The sequence below is a fragment of the Monodon monoceros genome, unplaced genomic scaffold (genome assembly GCF_005190385.1).
Source record: "Monodon monoceros isolate NGI ecotype Baffin Bay Population unplaced genomic scaffold, NGI_Narwhal_1 Super_Scaffold_15, whole genome shotgun sequence".
Lineage (NCBI taxonomy): Eukaryota > Metazoa > Chordata > Mammalia > Artiodactyla > Monodontidae > Monodon > Monodon monoceros.
The window spans coordinates 46087019-46105803 of record NW_021703771.1 but is presented as its reverse complement, the minus strand read 5'-3'; the positions used below and the strand labels follow the sequence as shown (position 1 = coordinate 46105803).

The 18785-nt window shown below is 38.2% G+C and overlaps 1 protein-coding gene across 1 annotated transcript in view; it reads left to right on the top strand.

Annotated features, from left to right (window-relative positions):
• The first annotated feature begins 8669 nt into the window (after positions 1–8669).
• The window catches only part of ROS1 (ROS proto-oncogene 1, receptor tyrosine kinase), a 112890-nt gene continuing 102774 nt past the window's right edge, over positions 8670–18785 (top strand). The window contains 2 exon segments of the mRNA XM_029223909.1: positions 8670–9065; positions 18013–18057. Of these exon segments, the coding sequence (XP_029079742.1) occupies positions 8943–9065; positions 18013–18057 (168 nt within the window). The 5' untranslated portion in view covers positions 8670–8942.

Genomic DNA, 18785 nt, shown 5'->3' with positions numbered 1-18785 from the left:
ATTTTATTGAGTCTTAGACTGGAAGGAGATAATACACATAAACCATTTCTCAGTGGGCAGTACACAGACATTGCTCATTCAGTGTGAGTTAATCACAACAGCTATATTTGTATGTTGATACAAAACTCATGGTAGAAGAAAACCACCAGAACCATTCTGAATCATGTGTGTATTTCAAAACAGGGAAATTAAACTTGGACACATAAATATAAACATTCAAATAACATACCTTCAAAACTCCAATCCTTTTTTCTTAATGATTACTTTTTTTTTTTTTTTTTTTGCGGTACGCAGGCCTCTCACTGTTGTGGCCTCTCCCGTTGCGGAGCACAGGCTCCGGACGCGCAGGCTCAGCGGCCGTGGCTCACGGGCCCAGCCGCTCCGCTGCATGTGGGATCTTCCCGGACCGGGGCACGAACCCGCGTCCCCTGCATCGGCAGGCGGACTCTCAACCACTGCGCCACCAGGGAAGCAGGGAAGCCCTTAATGATTACCTTTTAAATGGGAACCCTGATTGAGACCCCCAAAGCAATTTACCTCACTCATGCCAGAGAGATAATGGGCACTCACACTTTCTTGATGATATGGCAGCTTGACACTGATCTCCACTCTCTAGGGTGTTGGCTATTAATGTCTGGATGCCTGTGGTTTGAACCAACCTCCTTCTCCAAGCCCAGTCTTTGAAATAAAAAAGAGAATATATTATTTTAAATTACATTGTTAAATATATTTTTAGTGATACTAAATTACATTATTTAATAATATTTAATTACAATCAATAATACATTATATTATTACTTATATTTAAAATATTTAATTAAAAATTAAAATATCCTTAAACTATTTAAAGGTATAAATATATTAATAATATTTAAATAAATGTCAATTATTTTAAATACAAAATTATATTATTATAAACCCCCATCTTAGAGGGGCTTTGTAACGATTTTGTGTCACAAAATTTCTTTCTAGCGAAGGATTCAATTGGAACCTTTGTCTGATGTATATGTTGCAATATTTGCAAATGCAGATCGGGTGATCTGATAAAGAAATAGAGAAACTTGCTAAGGCTGAAGTCATGGTTTCCTAGTTCTTCATCCTCTCTGAGTTTAAACAGTGTGTCTATCATCACAATAGCAATAAGAGCTATTGAAAGAAAGCACTTTGCTCTCAGCCGTGATCTTTACTTGTAGGTGGCCCAAGTGCTCTTGTTGAAAGTATGTGAAAGAGATTGAGAAATCTTTTTACTAAATACAAATAGCTAAAGAAAACAATGTTTGTGCAAATGTTTTTAATTTGTGAGCAGGTAACCTTGTTATATTAGCAACGACTAGTTCACTGTTCCAATTAAAATCACAATTTTATATATCTTTAAATAATAAACAAAATTATATACTCAATGCTATAATATCTAATATAGCAACCTGCAAACTTAGCACTCTATCCCTGCAAATCTGTCCTTTTTCCTCTTTAGCATTTATTAGCATATAATAACTTAGCACGTGTTTATTTTTTTGAATTTTATTTTATTTTTTTATTCAGCAGGTTCTTATTAGTTATCTATTTTATACATATTAGTGTATCTATGTCAATCCCAATCTCCCAATTCATCCCACCACCACCACCCCGCCCCCTCTTTCCCCCCTTGGTGTCCATACATTTGCTCTCTACATCTGTGTCTCTATTTCTGCCTTGCAAACCAGTTCATCTGTACCATTTTTCTAGATTCCACATATATGTGTTAATATACGATATTTGTTTTTCTCTTTCTGACTTACTTCACTCTGTACGACAATCTCTAGGTCCATCCACGTCTCTGCAAATGACCCAATTTCGTTCCTTTTTATGGCTGAGTAATATCCCATTGTATGTATGTACCACATCTTCTTTATCTTTTAGCAGGAGTTTTACTTGTTTATGTCTGGTGTGTCTTCCTCTGGTCCCTACCCAAATGACGACTGGGATTTTTATCTCTTTGCTTCAGTGTTGTCTTCATAGTTCTTCGCATAGTCTTTGGCACATAGTTGGCAGTCAATAACTGTTGAAGATTAATTCAGCAAATCATTAGGACTAATTTAACCTCAACTGGAACAACGTGAATACCTAAGTGACAAAATTCTTAAACGTGAAGAAACTGACCAAGAATGTACCAGGCGACAGGTCCTAAAACTTTGTGATTGAATCTATTATTATTTCCGTTTACAGATGAGAAAATTGAGGCAGACAGACCTGAAGTAACTTCGAAGCTCATAAGTGGAGCCAGGATTAGACACAGGCTAATATGGGAGTCTGTGTTCTAACTACTGTACTATTTCCAGGAGACAGAAAAGGTGAGGGCTCTGATGTCAGAGACATGTTGCAGGAGGGGGTGGGTAAGAGAAATAAAGTGCTTTGAAATCTAATACCATGTCTACCATCTAACAAACGATCTCTCCACACATGTTAAGGGTGAAGAACTGTTTTCTGATGTACCAAAGCCTCTCTTTACCACCGCAACAAGTTTTTTTTTTGGCTGTGTTGGGTCTTCGTTGTTGCACACGGGCTCTCTCTAGTTGTGGTGAGCGGGGGTTACTCTTCGTTGTGGTGCACGGGCTTCTCATTGCGGTGGCTTCTCTTGTTGCAGAGCACAGGGTCTAGGTGTGCGGGCTTCAATAGTTGTGGCACGTGTGGCATGCGAGCTCAGTAGTTGTGGCTCGCAGGCTCAGTAGTTGTGGCTCAGGGGCTCTAGAACTCAGGCTTAGTAGTTGTGATGCACGGGCTTAGTTGCTCCGCAGCATGTGGGATCTTCCCGGACCAGGTCTCGAACCCATGTCCCCTGCATTGGCAGGCGGATTCTCAACTACTGCGCCACCAGGGAAGTCCACCACTGCAATCTTTGAAGCAAAGAAAAGTCTAGAAGATTCCCTGTTTTCTCTTTCCTAGGTGAACTTTGGTGTATTCTTGTCAAGACATTTTTAAGTCTGAAGTCCGTATTCAAAGCTAATTGGTTTTGTGCTCAGACTAAGTCATAAATGGTAAACAATAATAAATGATGTAATTGAAAGAAGAGGTAAGGGGGCTGGGCACACCCATTAAAAGAATGACACAGCCATTGAGGACACAACAAAAACTGGTTAGAATCTTCTAGGCCTAAGATGGCAGAAGATTCAACTTCCAGTAGACCTTGAGCCTCATTATATGCTCATTGTAATGTATTAGCATGCTAAATGACACACCCACAGGCACCATGACAGTTCCGAGGCTGACCATAAAAGGCCAAAAATTGGGTGGTCCAATAAAGATGTTAAAAAAAAAAAGTGGGTGGTGCTCCAATTCCTGGAAATCCCTGCCCCTTCTCCAAGATATTTAGTTAGAATATTTCTCCCACTTGACAGCCTATGAAGTTATCCAGCCCATAAAAACTAACCACCCCGGGGCCGCTCTCACCTCTGATACAGACCGCATCCTGTCTACGGAATGTGTATCTTTCTAAATAAACTTTGCTTTCACTTTACTATGGCTCAATCTTGACTTCTTTCCTGCGCAGAGCCAGGGACCCTCACTTGGTGGCCCATTCCAGCAACTTGCCAGAGACCTGGGACATGACCATCCTCCATGCCCCATTCTCCTGCAACATAATTAGTTATTAGTAAGGCTTCCTATTCTGCCCCCCCTTTTATAAATTGGTTTCTCAATATCTGTAAAAATGCCAATGTTGGAGTTTTTCCCACGTCACTCACGGCTTAATAATTACAATTATAATCACACATTTCTTAAAGTCCTTTATTACAAGATAAAAGTCCCCGGCTTGGTTCTCATGGGTCAGAGTCACTGCCTCCCTCACCTGCTCCCATTGCCCATTGAGGTTTTCTGCCTCAACAAGATGCATCTGTGCCTTCCTGTCCTCTGCCCACCGTCTGTCCTTCGGCAGTTGCTTTCTTGGCTCTGTGCATATATTTCAAGCCTGGAGTAGGGTTTGAAACAGCAGCAATTCTGGCCCAAGATGGGGTGCTGGTGGTGTGTATGGCAGTCTGCAAGGTCACTGGTGGTGCCATGTGATACTGTGGGGTTTCTGGGCCCCAGCTCCTCAGGGGTTGGAGAAGCTTCATTAAGAACAAAGGTTGGGGCCACTCTTGAGGGAGAGGAATGTGAAAACCCTGTTATAGATTCTGGGGCCTCTGATCTGGAGGCTGGGAGAAGAGGGCCTGATTTTGTATTTGAAAACCTCTCAACTTTATTACAAAAGCAGTTTTCACTTGAGGGTTAGCTTTAGGTAAAATGGTGAAGTGGTCATCCAGTATCTAGTTTCAATCTCTGGAAGTATCTTCCATGAAAACACAATGCCTTTTAGTCTCAATTAGATTGAAAAGGCTCAAAAAGTGCAAATACTTGGGAGAGTTGACAAATAAAAAGCAATGCTTTTGTCAGGAGATAAGAAGTCCCCGGGTGGCTGGAAGGAGTGCTCAGTGGAACACAGGTATTTGCCTTGGAGGTCACTGGCTCTAACTGGAGAATTTTCAGCCAGCAGCCCATTCATGGGAACCAGGTATCAAGAAACAGATTATTTGTGAAGATACAACTTCGGAGTTGCTACAAGAAGTTTATGGAACCCCAGACTCTGGCAGAAAATCAATAAATGGAAGTGAATCACAAAGTTAAAGTGAGAAATCCAGCAAAACTGACTTGGTGCCTACTTCATCTATGAATGAGGGTGTCTTAAATTCTGGCCAATGGTAGGATTGAGAGCCCAAACTGGGGGTACTGGTGAGTCAGTTCACCTGTGAGAAGCTGGGGGTCATGGGTACAGGGGGTCAGGGGAGCAGACAGGGAAGATGCTGTGAAATGCACATGAAGAAACCTCTAAAGACTGTGATGAAAGTAATGCACTCTTATTGTATGAATGTCCTGCAGACAAGAAACAGAAAGTTTTCTTCCTTTGCATCCATTTTCTTTTTTTCGTTTTATTTTACAAAGTTGAGACCAGTCTTGTTGCAGGAAGGCGGACCCCTTCCAGGGCCAGAGAGTGGGCTCTTGTCTAACGCTCGTAAATGAATTGTCTGAGGAGATACACATGTTGACAAAGAAAGAGGCTTTATTGGGAAGGGGAGCCCAGGTGGGGATCAGCAGGGTAAGGGAACCCAGGAGAACTGCTCTGCCACGTGGCTCGCAGTCTCGGCTTTTATGGTAATTGGGTTAGTTTCTGGGTTTTCTCTGGCCAATCACTCTGACTCAGGGTCCTTCATGGTGGCGTGCACATCGCTCAGCCAAGATGGAATCCAGCGAGGAGGATTCTGGGAGGTTGGTAGGACATATGGACTGGTATCTCCTCTCTCCTTTTGACCTTTCCCGAATTCTTCCGGTTGGTAGTGGCTTGTTAGTTCCACATTCCTCACCAGGACTTCCTATTGTAAGATAATTCATGCAAATAGTTACTATAGTGTCTGGCCAGACCGGCGGTTTTAGTCAGTGGTTCCCCTGACAACATGGCCCTTCTCACGCCTAATAGTGTAAAAGGTCCTTCTTTGGGGCTTTTTTTTTTTTTTGCGGTACGCGGGCCTCTCACTGTTGTGGCCTCTCCCGTTGCGGAGCACAGGCTCCGGACGCGCAGGCTCAGTGGCCATGGCTCACAGGCCCAGCCACTCCGCGGCATGCAGGATATTCCCGGACCGGGGCACGAACCCGCGTCCCCTGCATCGGCAGGCGGACTCTCAACCACTGCGCCACCAGGGAAGCCCTGGGGCTCCTCTTGATGATTGTAAAATTTTATTTCCCTGGAGTTATGTGGTGCTGATAGAGTGCAACTGAGTTTGAGGATATACATTGTATATTTTCAATAAATATGATTTCAAAACTCCGATGTATTTGATCACATCAAATCTATTCTGTTGCTAACCATCTGTATAGCTTATTCTAATGAAGCAGGATTAGAATAAAGGAATGTTTTAACAATTTCTCCTTTCACAGTACCACCTCACTGATTCAATCTATGAACAAGGCAATTGTTTCAGAATGTGATCTCTTAATTGCAAATTGATCCCATGGGAAAGTTGATTTATTCTAAGGGATTTTTTTAGGCGTTTAAGTCTTATTTGTTAGTATAAAATTTTTAATGCATGCGCTAAAATTTTGTTCAAAGACATTTTGGAGGAACTTGTTTGATGTCAACTCTTGCCATGTATTTAGAGTATCCTATTTTAACTTGAGATGAATTTGGAGGTTGTTAAGTCTTATACTTTTAAAGTTTCATGCAGAATATTAAAAAAATTATTATTTAAAAATTTATTTTTTGAAACTGTAATATGTACACATGGTACAAAATTCAGACATTACAAATAAATATTAACCCCTTGTCAGATACATGATTTGCAAATATTTTCTCATTCTGTAGGTTGCTTTTTCATTTTGTTGATGGGTTCCTTAGCTATGCAGAAACTTTTTAGTTTGATGTAGTTCACCTTGTTTGTTTTTGCTTTTGTTGCCTTGTTTTTGGTGTCAAATCCTCCATTTACATTTGATTCAAATATCACTTCCAGTTTTATCACTTTTGTTTCTTTGCTGCATTTTTATCTTTGTTGGCCAATTCCCTTTTTTCAATTATCCATTTTTCTGAACATCATTTTGTAAAATGTCATGTGGATTTACCACTGGAAGACAAGGAGGCAACACAACAACATGCTTTGCTGTCTGTGTAAGAACTGAATAGCAGATGTGCAGTGAGTGGCCAATCACTGACAGACTTTGAAAGAAGTGACATAATTGGTATCTGATCTTAATGTGCATCTGTTATATACACCTGATTTGTGGACTGCAGAGATAGCACAGAAGTTTGTATTTAATGCACAATAGTTACGGTTAACATATTGGGCTAACTGAAGTTTGAACTGTATTATTATTTAACTAAACTGTGGTAACTTAAATTTCTGCATTTCAGAACCATCCCAACAATGATTCCCTATACGGTGGCAGATTTTATTTTCCGAAGGTGGTGCAATGATCTCTTCCTCTTATATGTTCTTCTAGGACTTTGCTATTCCCACGTCAAAAGGTAGGGTCTAATTCCCCTCTTCTTGAATCTAGGCAGTTTTGTGCCTCTCTGGTAATTAGTAAAATGGAGCAAAAGTAGCTGCATGATTTCTAAAGCTGAATCATGGAAGTCAATACAGCTTAACACTGGCACACTTTTACCAAAGCTCTAAGCCACCATGTAAGCCATCCAATTGCCTGGAGACTATTATGTTGTGAAGGAGTCCAAATAAGTCTATTTGGAGAAATCACCTGGAGAAGATGTGTGAATTGGTTGATCCAGTATTATACTATTGAACTTTTAGGTTGTTTCAAGTCTTTTGCTAATATAATTAATTCTACAACAAATATCTTTGAACATACTCCATTTTTCACAAGTGCAAATCTATGTACCGGTTAGATTCCCCAAACCAGAATAAGCACAAGTCTTGATATTGTAAGGATACTTCTTTTTCACATACCACCAAAGAGTTAGATCAAGTGAGAGTAAAGAATGTATTTAGGTTTTCAAGGAAGTACTTAGTGGTCCACTTTGTTACTGAAGTAAAAGTTACAAATATTATTTGTGCTAATAAGACAAAGGCAGTGGTGGCACAGTGAAGAAGATAAATTTTTTGGGATGAGAAAATCCCTTAGGCAAGGTAGTTTATTCTGTGATTTAAAAATGCTTTTGTAGAAAGATGGCCATATCCTTTGACCAAGAAGTTGGATAGTTGCATATTCTTTAATCTACGTTCTTTAAAATGCAGAAAATGAACAAAGAGCAGGCAGACAGTGGGAAATTTTTTCAAGAGAATAGGTTTTAGGGGTCAGTTCTGGAGTCAGTACCGTTCTTCTTTATGTTGTTCACCGATTTGGTTAGCATTTACTAAAAGATGTTCAGCTCAAAGCAAACCCTCATGCGGACGTTGCTCACAATGAGAACTTCATGCCATTAAGAAAAGCTTAAGTTACATTAGTATAATTTATTTAAGAAGACAAGGAAGTTGATTTGGTACTTCAGATTGTCATGACAAAGAACACCAACACGAAAATATCTAGCCTTAAAGAGTTAACCCTCAGCAATTTAAAAAGTACCTATCCAGAATGACTCACTTCTGTACATTGCAAATTTCAAATTCTTTGTTTCAGGCGTAAACTTTATCTTGATGCTGGGTTGATTGAAATTTGTACAATATTTCCTTTTCAGGACAGCTACACCGGGACATATCTTAGGTTTCTGTGGTGGCTGGTTTCAGTTCTGTCTCAATAGACCTGATAAGGCTGTGTTTTAGTTAATATGTATTGAAGTTCTGAAAGCGCTCTAACAAACTTCCTTGTCTTTAGCTAACCCTCAGAGTATTTGTCTATTAATTGCAGCTTTGTTTGCTTTTTCATTTTGAAATATGTATTTGGTTTCGAAGCGTTCTGTTTTCTCTCTCTGCTGCATCATTTGATTTGGGCGCTTTGATTTTTTTGAGAATTCATTATTAGAATAGTTTTACTGTTTGCTAACGCATAGACGGTCAAAACCCAATTTCCTGCGTAGCTGAACAAACCTCAAAGAAGTGAAGTGGTGGAGGATCCACCGAGTCTGATCCCGTCTCAGACTGCACGTTGTCACATGCTTTTGCTGAAATGCAATTTGCGTTCTCTACTTTGTTTACTTTCCATGTGAAGCGCTCTCCTAAGACCTAACCTTTACGCAGTGGGTGACTTTCTTTATGGGAGTAAAAGGAAGCTACGTTATGAAATAGCTGTTATGGGAATGATACAAGCTATCTAGGATTCAAAGGTCTAAACACTATTTTAAAAGGCAAAGATATTCCAACACATCAAAACAAACCCAAAAAATCCACCGGCCACTCTTTCAACTGAAGTGATGAAACCCAAAGAATTCAGATAGCTAAATGGAGAAAATGAGAAGAAAGTTCATCTAAGAATCCGCCACTGGTGAAGTGATGAAGAACATTTACTGGCTTGTTCTGAAACTTGTCAATTTTGTGACTCTTGGCTGCATATGGACTTCTGTGGTACAGTGTACAATTTTAAACAGCTGCCTAAAGTCATGTGTAACTAACCTGGTAAGTTTTCCTGGTCTAATATTTGTCTTTGTAGAAATTAGAACATGTAGAATTCAGCTTGTTACAAATGCTTGAATTATTTTATCTTTATGAGAAGTTTTCTCATGAGAAGTTGGTAGCAAGGCAAGATTCTTTTTCCAAAATAAGTTAGGAACATTAGTCATTACAGAAGGTAGGGCAGAGCTACTTTATTTCTTTAAGTTATCTGTTCATAGATCTTTTATTTTTGCAGGGGGAGCATGGGTTTCGGGTAAAGGAGGCTTAAATAAAATCAATTTTGCACACCTTAAAAAATATCAGTTAAACTCATTTATTACAAAATCATTTATATTTGTCTTGAAGCATGCAATAGGTTCGGCCACAGGGCAATGCCTTCTAGTTGCAGGCAGCAGTACTATTTATATTGTGGATGGATGACTGTATCGGGAAGTGGATGATGAGGGGAGCAGATATAGGTGCCGCAGAGAACATTTAATCTTACTATTAGTTATTATATATTATTTTATGTATTATATATTTATATATAATAATTATTATTAAAAGACAGAATTGTTGGTAAATGCCTTTCTATCTGTGCATTTGTAATTCTTTTGGTGAGTTTTGCTGGACATTTATGATTTCCTTCTCATTTCTGGGTGTCATTCCTCCTATATATAGTGTTTCATGTCTTTTCAGTTATTTTGACTTAGTTGTGCTTAAAACAGTCACTGAATCAACTTTAAAAACCAAATACATTCTAGCCAGGGAAAGATGCACTCTTCTTATCTAAAGACAAAGGAAATAGCATGATAGCTTACATGTGACAATACTTATAGTCATACTTTTAAAAATAATAAAAGTACTAAATACAATATTCACTATTATGCTAAGGTATTGGAGATAGAAGTCTATGGTAGAATAAAAAAGAAACATATTTGTGTTACACTCTTGGTTTAATTTAAACTATAGTTTAAAACACTACTTAGGCTTACTATGGTTAGTAGCACTTTTTAAAAAAAAGTTTATTTTATATAAATCTTTGCTGAAGGCTTCACTGCTACGAATGTAGAATTGTGTGCTTTAGGTTTTTACAGTTGTAATCTAAATTTAAACATGGACAAATGGGACTATTAAATGTTTTCTTTATTAAAAATTTTTCTCTGATTATAACAGTACATATTCATTGTAAAATATAAGATAGAGAAGAGTTAGAGAAGAATAAAAGAAAAAATCCTATAATTCCACCACTTTTAACCTATGATTGTATTTTCTTTCAGTATTTTCCCTCAAATATGTATATAATTTTTCACACAGTTGTGTACCCAGCTTTCTCACTGAGCATTACATGGTGGGTTTTCCCCTATACCCTGAAGTTTTGATGGAAACAGGATTCTTAATATATTTAGAATACTCCATCGTATGAATGTACCACTGTAATTTGTTTATTAATTTCCCTACTATCAAAACTGATGTTGGTTGTTTCTATTATTCTATTTGTTTTATTTTTTTAGCTAAGCTTAGTTCTGTCTTATTTTGTGTGTGGGCTCCTTGATTTCAGGGCTTGGCAGGAGGAGTAGACAGTCTGTCCTTTGCCGAGTTGCCTTCCGCTCACCACCTACAGAGAAAGGCACAGCTGATGCGGCGGTGGCAGAAGACCCAGTCTGCCAATCTGACAGTAATCATGTCCTCCATCTGGGTCTCCCACATGGGGCTGGAGGGACAAAAGCTCGGTGCAAGAACAGTGAACGGAGCCATGGGTCAGAGGAAAGATATGGAAAAGTGCTCGAGTTTATTTCACTGTTTGAATTTTTTTTCTGTGCTATCCTTTTTAGCCTGGATTTTTGCTATGAAGGTCATCTTCAATTTCACTGGGTGGTCCTTTTTTTTTTTTTTAAATTAAATTTTTTTTGCTTTATCATGCTGGGTATACAACATACTTCCTATAACTGCTAATTCATGTATTTCAACATTTCTGGAAAATTATTAGTCATAATTTCTCAAAAGGTTGTCTCTACTATATCCTTTTCTTGCCTTCTGAGACTCTAATTGGATGTATATTATATTATTCTCACTGGGTGGTTCTTGATATTGAGGCATCTTTGTCTTTTAAAAAGAAACAAAAGAGTCTTGTACAAAGGAATGTTAGAATTGCTGTCCCAAAATGCACAAATCAGTGCTCTATGCTTGAGCATGGGTTTTACATTAATGGAGGAATCTGTATGTATTAGTTGAGTGTATTAACTGACCGGATATTTTAAAATTACATATGCCATGTGCTGCAGAGAACAAAAAATAATGTTCTTCAGAACACTAGTATTGTGACATCCTTTATAAAAAAGAAAAGAGATTCATGGTCAAATAATTTATGGAAATGCTTTTTGCCATACTCTCTTTTTGTAGATCCATAGGACACAACCGCATATTAATGGCTTTGTTTAATCAGAATTTTCTGATCTTCTTTGGCAAGGAAACTCTTTTTTTGAGTAACAAATCCGAACAGCTGAGGGACTAGTGTTCAGAAGTGCTCTTTTACAAGTATCAATTCAAAAACAGACTATTAGAAACTATAGGATTCAGAAGGTTGTCCTGTTTAAAAAAATGTACTAACATCAATACCTTTCTTGTATATCAATATGTAACTGTATAACAAGATAATGGAACAAAACCATAATCCAAAAATTCCATAAAATATCCAGAAATTAGCACAATTTGTACTGGTATAGGAATAGACAAGCCAGTAAAAGAGAATACACTCCAGAAACAATACCATGTACATAAGGGAGTGTGGAATATGATAAAGATGATCCTTCAAACCAAAGTGGGGCCATCCATTTAGAATGAAAAATAACTCCTTCCTTCAGCAGGCGAAAGAATAAGTAAACTGCGGCAATCCAGGAAATGGAATATTATTCTAAGCTAAAAAGAAACGAGCTATCAAGCCATGAAAGACATGGGGGAAACTTAAATGCACATTACTAAGTGAAAGAAGCCAATCTGAAAAGGCTGCATACTGTATGATTCCAACTGTATGACATTCCGGAAAAGGCAAAACTATGGAGATACTGGAAAGATCAGGGGTTGAGAGGGATGGCGTTGGGCTAGGGGGAGATGAACAGGTAGAACACAGAGGACTGTTAGAGCAGTGAAAATACTCTGTATGGTATTGATATCATCATGAGGGATATATCTCATTATACTTTTGTCCAAACACCAAGAGTGAAGGTAAGGTAAAATGTGGACTTCGGGTGATTATGGTTATGCAAATGTAGGTTCACCCTTACTAAAAAATGTACTATTCTGGTGAGTGGTGTTGATAATGGGGGAAGCTATGCATGTGTGGGGAAAGGGAGTTTATGGGAAATCTCTGTACCTGAATAATCTCAATTCTGCTGTACACCTAAAGCTGCTTTAAAAAAAAAGTAAAAAGTTCAGTACTTCTTTCTTTAAAAAAAGAAGTTTAAAAGAAGGATTAAAAAAAACAATCCAACTCCTACATCACTATCAGATTCAAATAAATTCCAGGAGGCATTTAAAAAAAGATATGATTTAAATACAAACAGACAAATAGCAAAACAAAACAAGACCTCATCCTATAAAAATATTGGAATAAATTAGGGATGAATATTTCTACAATCTTGGAGTGGGAATGCCTTAAGAAGCCAGCTTCAAAAATCCAGGATCACTAAAAGAAATAATTAATAAATTCAACTGCTTAGAAACTAACTATATGACAATAAACTGAAGACAATAAAAATAAAGCCAAAGAATGGAAAAAAGCTTTACGTATGATAAACACAATTTTACCAACTCATATATATATATAGGAGTATTTAAATTAAGTTTAGAACATGAAGACTTACTTTAGAAAAGAAGAACTATGAATGGTGAAAAAACATGTGAAAAATGTTCAACCTCACAGCAACCATAGAGTTGCACAGAAAAAATGAATTATCAATTTTCTTCTATCAGATTGGCAGAGATAAAACATTTTACAGTTGGCCAAGTTTGTATAAGACAGGACTTTCATGGGCTATTGGTTATGATGTAAGTTGATAGATTTCTAGAAAACAGTGGATTAATAAATGTCAAAATTAAAAGAGAAAATATACTTTTAACACTGAACATCAAGAAATTTATCTGAAGAGATTATTGCGTAACTAATGATATGTCTGCAAAAGGCTGTATATAGCAAATTTGCACATATTAATATTAGATTTCTAAGCACCTGGCACTGTACTATAATAATGAATATATGATTTAATTGAATCCTCACAGAACTTTATGTTTATTAATATTATCCTACTTATGTTTCAGATGAGAATACTAAGTTTAAACAGCATAGGTAACTTTCAAAATATCACATCAGGAGCAAACATCTTATGTGGGATTAAAATACAGATCATTCTGCTCTGTTTTATTATTAGGGTAGGAAGTAAAGAATGAAATTAGTTCCGGCTGAGGCAGGCAAGATAGAAAAGCTTGTGCCAAGAAGTAGGTGTTGGGTTGAGTTTTTAAGATCCGGGACTGGGATTGTGTCTTTCAAGCAGGTAATTGGAGCAGGTGGAACTAAGTTAAACGACGAGGATCCTAAGTCCAACGTGAAGAATTTGGTGCAGACTACAGGCGGCATCCGTGCTTTGGTTAAGAGCACAGGCTCTGGAGGCTCCGTGCCGTATTCAAATCCTAACTCTTGGACAATTTACAAAACTTCCCTGGGTATCAGCTGCGCAATGGAATTAGCAATAGTACCTGTTGAATAGGGTTGTTGGGACGTTAAATAAGACAGTGTAAAACACCAAGAAGAGTGGCTGGGACGTGGGAATCACTAATGTTAGCTGTGATAATGAGGAGGAAGGGGATGGAAAGGGAGTGGAGATCAGGAAAGAGGGTTGACAAATCTGCTTCATCAGAACCCCCTAGACCCAACTCAGGAAGCTACCTTGCCCAAGCCCATTTATGGGCACGCCATTCAGCCTGTTAAATTTAATTTTGAGAGCTGCCAACAGAAGGACTTAATACTGTTACAGTGTGACTTTATGGTCATCAAGAAACATCTGTTGCTTTATTGTTTAAAAATTACCCAGCATCCACCCTTTTGCTTTTATGAGCTAACCCTGATTTTTTTGAAGGGGTAGAAAAATTCAATTGCAAATTCACCATCTTACACTTGGTTGTGTATGGCTGTGTTTCAGTCACACAAAGGGGAATCAAAGGCTTCATTTTGAACAAAATTATGAAAACAAAGAACTGTGAAGTATGTGGTTGCACAATTAATCTAAAAGATACAGTTCTTACTCTCTATGTATTTATTATCTAAAAACAAAAAAAAAATATTAAGCCTTCTTCTCCTTTCCCTACAAATACAAGTGGTAGGGAATGGAGATTAGAGGAATCTTTATTTACACATCAAATGAGAGGAAAAACGTCAACATTTGTCCTTTGGTTCCTGTGTCTGATTACTTCTCAAGTAAACCCCCGTGACGCTAGGTCACCGGATGATGTTTCCAAGAGACACGACTTCTGGATCATTCCTGAGTAGTAGGCCATGTTGAATTCATGGATTTATTCCTTCAGCTTATAGTTATTGAACACTCATTATCCCTCTGGCACCATTCTAGATGCTGGAGAGAGTGGAGAGCAAAATGGATGGTGCTTACGTGGAAGGGAGAGACAGGGCTCCACGAACTCAGTAATGGCCGCCTTTTCTCTTCCCTCTGATAAGCACAGACTGTTTGGAAGGCCACAACAGATGCTTAAGCCACCTCCCAAGCCCCTATAGATTTTCGATTGTCTCTTGGAACGTATCTTGCTTGTAGTGCTGGGTCAGCGCAGGACAGATGGCGTGCTTCCTGCTGAATTAATCACCTCTCCAATTCAATGGTTCGAATTCAGCAACTTTTAAGGGGAGGTTCTGGTCAATACCAATTAGAGTTACTAAAAATATTCACTTACTTTTCCTCTGCCTATAATTCTAAGTCAATGAGTGAGGCAGGTTGACAATTAGATCATATCCATGTAAGGCTATTCGGGTGCATATCTGACTATCATAGACTCAGCTTTGCCATCCTTTCTAAGTCCTTCTGCTCATGAAGGTCTCCACTCAAAAATGACCAGGGAGAGGATGGACAATTTATAGACTTTTCCCACCTTAGTTTCCGTTTATTTTCCTCCAGCACAAAAAAGTTCTTAAAATTTTTGAAAGTAAATTGAGAAATAAATTGAGAAATAAACAGAGTAATCTGTTGTTTTACTATATGCAAAATTCTGAATTTGTATTTTTCCTCTGTTCTTAATAAGGCTGCTTTTAAAAAAGAAAAATGCCATGTGCCATGAGGCAGGGCTAGAAAGCCTGATCCCCATTTTGACACAGGGCAGCTGCTGCACTTGCTTGCACACATGTGTACATACACACTGCCTCTGTGTAAAGCCTAGAATGTGTCTGCAAATTGGGCTTTTAAAAATTAACATCAATCTCATATCTATCTATGAGAGAAATGAGACTTTAGTTTTGGTTTGTTTTAAGAAAAAAAAACCACCCTGACTTCAATGAACTATTGGCAAAAAAAGATGATGCCATGACTGTGTGAATGAAGGGAGGATGGTCTTCAACTGAAATGCTGTTAAACATGCACCACGCTCAACCTTTTGGGCATTTGTGAACAATCTAGAAATTTCTGGGTTGTGACTGTACATTTACATTTTAAAGGACCTGGTGACAGAAGATTATTTTTTTTTGTAAAAATTGCCGCATTATATGTGAACACTTTGCTAAGTGGCTTATCGTGAAATTTGCCGAATCTCTGAAAAAGCAACAGTTCAAAATGAGGTTTCGAGAATAATTCTGACCAGGATGTCTTTTGTTGGTGTGGCTGCTTCGATTAAAACCTTCTGTGAGGCAATGGCCCTTGCGTGATAGGCCCAGATGCAAATTAAGGTGACAACAGTATGTTGACCTACTAAACAAAAAGCACAACAGCTCTGTAACCATGAACAGATACGGTTACTTCCCTGCTTAGTGAAAATTGCACACCCAACCCCCTAACACCCCGCCCCCGCCCCAAAGGAAAAAACAACCTGTTTCAGCAGTGGCTTCTTTTAGGCATATGTAAATCCCTTCATGGAAAGTTACGAAACCCGCGTTAATCCCACCTGTGAATGATTGTAGTATTTAACCCAGAGGTTAGTTCCTATAATGCTCATTTCACGAAAAGCCCCCCACCCCCATTTTTAGTGGTTAGTTTGTATAAAGCAAGCTCCAGACTGTAAGCCTGAAAAACCAGTTTTCCCAAACAGGCAGGATTTCCAGCGAAATAGTGTGAAGGCGACAGGGTGAACAGTCTTAAAGTCATTATTCAGACAAACTGAAAGTCTCTAAGTATGATGGTATAGGCCACCATAACCTTGGAGTCCTTTGAATGAGTTTTTGCACATGACACATATAATTGTATACGTGATTAGCATAGTCATCAATCTGTTTCGGGTATGCATATCCTATATTTATGTTTTAAAGCCCCCAGTACCACCTTTGTCTCTGCATGAGACAATTTAAGTGAGTTGCTGGTATCAGGACATTGTGGCATTCTCCGGGTCACATGGTTGGCAACTTACTCAAGAAAATTTGAACACAATGTTTTTCTCATTACCCTTATTTCTTTTTAAACCGTAGTTTTATACAAAACGATTTCATCTGTCTTCTGGTGGTACAGTATTTACAACAGAATGGTTATATGTTAAATGGTTGACTTTTCAACCAACTCAAACACCTGGTTAGCATAAATCTTTTAATAGTAATGCCATTCCATTAACTCCTTTGTTACCAGAACTTCTGAAAATCCCTTTGCTAAAGAGTTGGAGAGTGACTGGCTATATAAACCCCAAATACTGCATAGCCATGAGAATTAAGACATACTGTTCATATTAGTACATGAGACTTTATAAGGAACAAAATCAAGTTGTTTCTGGGCTTCAGGTTATTAATCTCATGCTCAAATAGTCTGTTTAGCTTATGACTTCATTTTCCCATTTCTGAATTTCATATCCAAGCTCACTAATGATTTCTATACTGGAAGCAATTTCTTGGATGGAGGAAAATAGTTTTTCCCATTATCCAAAAAAATCCAAAATAATAAATACGGAAACACAAGAAAGAGATACACCTCGAAAAATCTTACCTAGGGAAATACCCACATTTTTACCTTGTGTGTAATGAATGCAAATGTATACAGAGTTAGGTTGGAATATGAATATTTTTTGTATAGTCTGTTATATAATGTTAATTAAATGCAGTCAATGGTTGTTTCAGTCTCTTAAAATAAGAAAGAAAAATGCAAACATAATTCATCTCTAATCCAGCAGTCCTTGATTAATTGACTAATTCACAGGCTTATTTAATACTATGTAGAACCTCTCCATTGTTCTTAACTACTCCTTTTGGCTACACCCCCACTCCCACCTTTATCATTTTTGCAGAGTCCTTAAGCATTACATCTTAGACAGGCATACTTCGTTTTACTGCACTCTGCATATATTGCAGTTTTTTGCAAGTTGAAGATTTGTGGCAACCTTGTGTTGTCTGATGATGGTTAGCATTTTTTAGGAATAAAGTATTTTAAATTAAGGTATGCATATTATTTTTTTTAAACACAGTGCCATTGCACACTTAATAGACTACTGTAGTGCAAACATAACTTTTATATACACTGGGAAACCAAAAAACTTGTGTGATTCCATTTGTTTCGGTGGTCTGGAACTGAACTTGCAGTATCTCCAAGGTATGCCTGTTAATTTGCACTGGCATTTGTCTGGTTTCATGACTGATTTAACAACTTTAAAACAGTTGGCTCCTTACTTTACAGTTAGAAAACACTGAGGAGGCAACACTACTCCAGGAAGCTTTAAAAAAAAGGTGTCGTAGTTATACTGAACACAAGATTGATAGGGGTGTTCACTCCTTCCTTCTTCATTTCAGGGCAGACAGCTTGATGTCAGCACACCATACAATCTGAGTGCACCGGTGAGTAATCGCTTCCACCTCCTGGGACTTTATAGTGTTTGCATTGATAAAAAAGGGACAATGGTCAGGTTTGATTACCACAGAATAATTCCTAAGTAAAAGCTCGTTTATTTGTGCCTGATGAAGGAAGCTGGATGGAAAACAGCGAGAAGTCTGAATCACAGAGTATTTAAACATGAGTTCAGGAAGGGTGTGTTGAAGTGGAAAGAGCACAGGACTAAGCCATGACCATGATTTTGATTCTACATTGCTATGTGGCTTTGGGCAAGTTCCTTAAAATTTCTGAGATGTAGTTAAAACTACTAAAGTACGTGTATTCTGAGAGGGTTGGATTAGATAGTCTCCACTGGTTCTTCTAATAATTACATTTATGGTTTTATCACTATTCTGCACCTGTATCCATTTACTCAACAAGCGTTTAGGGACTCCAAGTGTAAGACTAAACCGGACACTGTGCTGGGCAGTAGAGACTTAAGAATGAGTAAAATAGGGCCTCTGTTTTAAAGGACTCTCAACCTTGTAGGAGAGACAGACATGGATAAAACCATGGCCAGACAGCCATGCAAGAGTCAGATCAGCCATGTGTGGGAGGAGCAAAGAGAATACACAAGAGGAAAAGCACTTGTTTGCCTGCATGGCTAAAACTAGAAAGATGGACTGGAGGGGAGAGGTACACCGGTCAGAGGGAGCCCTTTGTGCCAAGACACAACGGTTTCAGAGAGCTTGAC